At 34.8% G+C, this 5,431-nt stretch overlaps 1 protein-coding gene across 1 annotated transcript; it reads right to left on the reverse strand.

The window, feature by feature from the left end:
- Positions 1–2,689: 2,689 nt before the first annotated feature.
- Positions 2,690–4,514, reverse strand: LOC143620963 (protein RICE SALT SENSITIVE 3-like). Its single transcript, XM_077092519.1, has 7 exons — positions 4,169–4,514; positions 4,020–4,073; positions 3,702–3,836; positions 3,494–3,602; positions 3,381–3,422; positions 3,223–3,279; positions 2,690–3,112 (listed from the first exon to the last, which is right to left on the reverse strand). Exons 1-7 carry the CDS (start codon positions 4,312–4,314, stop codon positions 2,690–2,692), a joined length of 966 nt encoding a protein of 321 aa, XP_076948634.1. The 5' UTR covers positions 4,315–4,514.
- Between the last annotated feature and the right edge of the window lie 917 nt (positions 4,515–5,431).

Below are 5,431 nucleotides of genomic sequence, written 5' to 3' on the forward strand. Positions count from 1 at the left end.
TACGAGAATAACTTTTGTATAAATATATCATTGATATAGCCTTAGATCTTTAGTCTGTTTTGTATAGCTTTAACCTTGATAAAAATTATTTGGTTATATAAAACATTTGGACCTTTAGTCCCTTTCTTTATATACCAATTATATGCTACGTTTCTTCTTCAGGAAGAAACATAGAGTTTCTTCTTTAAGAAGAAACATTAATTTAACTATACCCTTTTTATATGAAATTTATATTCTTTATAATAAAGAAATACTGTTTTGAATATACCCCTTGTATGTACATGCTTACGTTTCTTAATCAAGAAGAAACAACATTTTGACTATAACATTTACTTAAAAAAAGTTATATTATGCTTAATTGTAATCAAGGATTGGCTTATACCCCCGACTATGGTCTAAGCCATAATAATAATAATAATAATAATAATAATAATAATAATAATAATAATAATAATAATAATAAAATAACTTAGGCAGAACCCCTACCTCACACGGGTATTCGGAGTTAGATATTTAAAACTTATCGAGCAGCACTTCTACTTTATATCGCGTATCGGAGCTTAAACGATTAGAACTTCGGAGCTTGGCACGTACTACGAGACGATGAACGCAAAACGAACACGCTTCCCAATGTATACTATGTGAAAGTGAAGGTGTAAATGTGTGAGAAATGAATGTGATGTCCTCCCTTTTATATAGGCTGAATTTGTACCCCATCGCGTATCGTGATGGCCTTCTTCAATGGTTCATAGCGTATCGCGATGAGTCACTATATTCAGTGACTGCCACGTGTCGCCATGTGGCCTGCCACGTGGTGCACACGCGACTTCAGTTGCTTAGCCTAGTTATCACGTATCGCGATGGACCCTGGGCTGAGTTCATCGCGTATCGCGACACCGCCCAAAGTCTTGAGTTCTGTGAAGCTCCATCGCGTATCACAATGAGCTTGTTTCGATCCATCACATATCGCAATGGGTTGGAAAGTATGATTTTTCACTTTTAGTCCTTTGTCTTTGATAACTTGTCACTTCTTGGTCTCTCTTTCATTTTCCAAAAATAATAACGCGGCTCGCGGCGATGCGAGCGTGAGCCACATTGCGCCATTCGTCCTCGCCGTCGCCCGAGCCCGTGCGCACCGGGTGCTCTGTACCCTCTGATAGGACCACTAGGTGCATGCTTGGCATAAAAAAATATTACTATGGAAACTTTACTCCTTATAAAGAGCTTCCAAATTTATCTTATCTTCCATGTGGGATATGTTTTATGTTTCTTATTTATATATATGTGGAATGCTTTCACTATTTTCCATCTTTTCATGTGGGATGGATTCTCTTTTCTTATTTCCTTTATATGTGATGACTTACCTTAGGAAATCTTTTTATTTCCTTGTTTTCTTAACATGGAATGTTTTATTTCCTTAACTTATTTTCTTATTATTTATCTTCAAAATATTTTTGGTCTTTTATCTTTATTAAATTATTAAATTTGGATCAAAATAAATTGTTAAATTTGGACCGAAATTTTAATGTTACACTAGGTCTATGTGCGTGCCATTACCGATGTAGTTATCAAACAATGTGGAGGTTTTGTTTTCATGAAACTCCAAAATGGGTCCATGCAAAACATTGCGTACTTCCTATAGATCCCATAAGCAAAATTGAGCTAAAGAATTTTTTGTTATTAAGAAGAGAAAGCTTATTGAAGCACACAATAAACTGATAAAGGAATGTTGCATGGGCTTAAACCTGTTTATGTGTGATTATTCAAATATGATTTTATGTAGTGAATATTTCAATATATATATATATATATATATATATATATATATATATATATATATATATATATATTTTGAATAAACTCATATCCTTATTGATAAAGATATTATTTACTTTGTTGTCAGCTAGCTACATAATTGGTCATTCATTAAACCTTTTAATGGCTTGATGTGCATAAGTAATATGTTATTTATGTATACTACACATGAAACTAATTTGGGTATATTATTAAATATATAAAATGGGTCAATTAGTTTACTCAATTTATTCAACAACTCAACTTGAGCTACAAATGCCAACTTAAAATGGATAGAAGTTGGCGGCCACCAGGAAGAAGGGTGCAACACAAGTAGGGCTCGCAGGTTGTGGATTTGGTCTTGAGCATGATATGAACCCGAAAGTTGTGTGACACAAGAACCTGAACATGAATGAATATTAAAAGTTTAAGATGAACCTGTAATTGTTAATTTTGTACTTATTCTACTAAGTTATGCATATGTCTTGTTTTAATTGCTTTATTAATGTGTGATGGGTTTTGGAGTTCCATTGCGGAACATGCTTCATACCCTGCAAAAGGGTTAACAAGGGCCTAAACATTTTCCTAATATGAGTATAAGATATTAACTCTTTTAACTATATGATCATAATTATCACAAGAGATTAACTTCTTGTTTAAAACTACCGTGCATACAATTTGTTGTAAAATGGGCCGTTATCTTCACACGCTTCATCCCCGATCAAATACAAGTGGGATCCAACAAATCTGGATATCTATGGTTTGTGTTATAGGAGTAACTCATTATAATTAATTAAAGTTTTTTATAATACAACATGACAGTGATATAGTAGCAATCACAATAACATCCAAATAAATGCAAATACTGTCCTTATTAATTAATCCAATTGAGATTTTACATCATTTTCTTCTTGGGCCCAAACCCTAATTCCATGACAAACTCTGGATTTGGGCTAAAGCAAATGGGCTTCTTTTCTGGTTCTAGATCCGGGTCTTCGACGTTATCCCTTAAAGACTGATTAGCATTACCAGACACATGAGATCCATAGTTGCACGGCAAGAGGGGTGGAATGGGCCAAAATGGTGGGCCGTGAGATCCAACTCGCACGCTTTCTTGGCTTATGTAACCCGGACCAAATGACCAAATCGGGCCCTTGTAAGGTTGATTTTCTCCCCCAATAATACTTTTGTGCTTTAATAGGTTGCACGGATGTTGTGTGGTAGATAATGGTCTTTGAATAGAGAATAACCCTGGAATGGTACGTAAGTAGTTGAATTTCCTCTGGATGTTTAGTACCAAATTCATATCTTCCAGAACCTGTGAACATATACCACATGCATTATTATACTATATAATTTCTACATAGCAAAGTAAAAACCGATGACTTGCATACATATTGTGAATTATTATTTGTACCATAATACAACCTTATCAAAAGAGCCTAGTTGGATGATGCCTTCTCTAGTAGATATGATTGCAATTGTCTGTTACATATGAATATGCATCTTGAATTATTTTATTATTTTCGTTAAAAAAGTTATGGTCAGTTCAGACCGAATCACGCACATTAAACTACTTTGCTAACCTTAATCCCGGAGTTGAAATGAAATTCCCAAGCCTTTGGTTGCTGTTTAAACATAATTAACATAGTAATTAAACTAGAACAAACTATAAATATATAGGCTTATATTTGCTTACAGGATCAACAGATGCGTTCCATGAAGAAATAAAGCTAGGATCATGCTCATTTAAACCATCTTCAAACACCCATTTGTGACTATTATCTGAAGCTATTTTCCCTATCAATCTTCACCATAAAACCTCACTAAATCTCCATAAATATTATCTTTTTTACTCTAAAACCATATGTGATCATAATTCATACATGTTTACTCTTAGTTCTTACCCTTCACCATAATTATAAACCTCATGAGACAATTTAAAAAAGATATCCGCTCCAAATCCACCGTTCGATGATCCACCATTCGCGACTCTCTCGCATTCATCAATATCACAGTACCCGTCTTCCCAAACAAGAATCCTACAATCCCGAATCAAATTGGCGTTGGAAACATTGCTGAAATTGTATTTGTTTTCACTAGCACTGGACGGACGCTAATAGTTATATGTAATTGCGATTGATGTTTACTGGGTTTATGTTCTATTGTGTCAATTGTAAAACACAAACCAGGTAAATAACAATTGAAAAATTAAGATTCAATACCAGTTTCGCTTGTTTCCTTTGGCTCGATCTAGAACGCCTCCGTCAACATCCCACCTACATCCAAACAACACCACTTGATCCATTACAACACATAGAAAGCATTGAATATATAAACCAAAACATGTTTGTAAGATTAAGGTTTGTGTTACTTGGGAGGAGGGTAAATCCTAGGCAAGATTCGCCAGAAAACCGAGTAAACCCATTTGTTAGAAGAGTTATCTTCTGATGAAGAACACGTGCAAAGGGTTTTTAAGGTATGTTGTATGAGACAAGTTAACATAGGAAGTCCTTCCATTGTGTGTGCATAGAAACACACATGAAATGATGATTCAGAAAATGTTGGATGATTTTGTGTAGTGACAACGTTGTGGAGAGGAAATGAGAGGTTGTTGACATCAATGGGATATAATGAGTGCTAGATTTTCGAAAACACGAGGGGTCCCTTTTGTCTTATTTTAGGGGAGACTAAGGTCCACACAAGTTGGGAGAATACAGCTGTAGATAGTGTGCTTGTTGGTGTTATGGACAAAATTAATGAAGTTGAAAAGAGCTTTTCGTTCGTGATGAGCGTGCGATATTATGGCTATGTATTCACGCGTCCACATGATCGATAGGCCCAAGTGCCCAATCTTGTGTCCGTGTGTTTCTAGGTATGTTTGTCATGTTCGGTTCGGTTCAGTTCAATTCAGAAAAAACCATGATTCATGTCAACTTTTGGATAAATTTAGCAAGCATCTTTAAGGGGAAGATTTAGTTACATTAGGAGAATGAGAATCTTATATTAGGTTTGAATTTTTATTATATATATTTTTTGTAGTTATATCAATGATTGTAGAGGGTATTTTATTGTTTATAAAGAAAAAAAAAATGATTTGTGTTAACTTTTGGAGATATTTAGGAAGCACCATAAATAGATAGAGTGTGTATTTTCTTTCAAGGGGAAGAAAGAAAGATGATGAATATGGGTCTGTGTTTGAAAGTAATGTTGGAAAATTTGTTACGTGTGCATTAGTAGGTTGTTATGACATAATAAATGCACACTAATAGACATTGATGAATCAGATATCGATGTGTGATTGTGTGTATTTGAAATAAAATACTATAGTGGTGTATCCCACATTGGTGGGATGTAAAACTTGTGCCTTGTTTTTCCTCTATAAATAGAGAGGTAAACTAAGTTGCAACACACACCAAACCTTACACACAACACAAGCATTGTTGCAAGGTTTTTCCAACTTCTTCTTCTACATTTCTGGTTTCTTTTATTCGAACATTTTTTAGGTTTACGGTTAACTCCGGCAGTACTACTGCTCCGACTGTTGTACCTTGGGAAACAACGAGTTCTCTTGGGAGACTCGAAATATTGTTTTAAGGGCCCCGTGTTCAACATGATCCTCAGCCAAACCGTTTAC

This window comes from Bidens hawaiensis, unplaced genomic scaffold (genome assembly GCF_021521415.1).
Source record: "Bidens hawaiensis isolate Kalapana, Puna unplaced genomic scaffold, B.hawaiensis_p1.1 tig00002754_1, whole genome shotgun sequence".
Taxonomy (NCBI): domain Eukaryota; kingdom Viridiplantae; phylum Streptophyta; class Magnoliopsida; order Asterales; family Asteraceae; genus Bidens; species Bidens hawaiensis.

Coding starts and splice junctions, on each gene's coding strand:
- LOC143620963 (XM_077092519.1), bottom strand. CDS start 4,314: ATGGAAGGACTTCCTATGTTAACTTGTCTCATACAACATACCTTAAAA. Junction 3,423..3,493: donor GGAACGCATCTGTTGATCCT/GTAAGCAAATAT, acceptor ATGTTTAAACAG/CAACCAAAGGCTTGGGAATT. Junction 3,113..3,222: donor AACTAGGCTCTTTTGATAAG/GTTGTATTATGG, acceptor ATATGTTCACAG/GTTCTGGAAGATATGAATTT.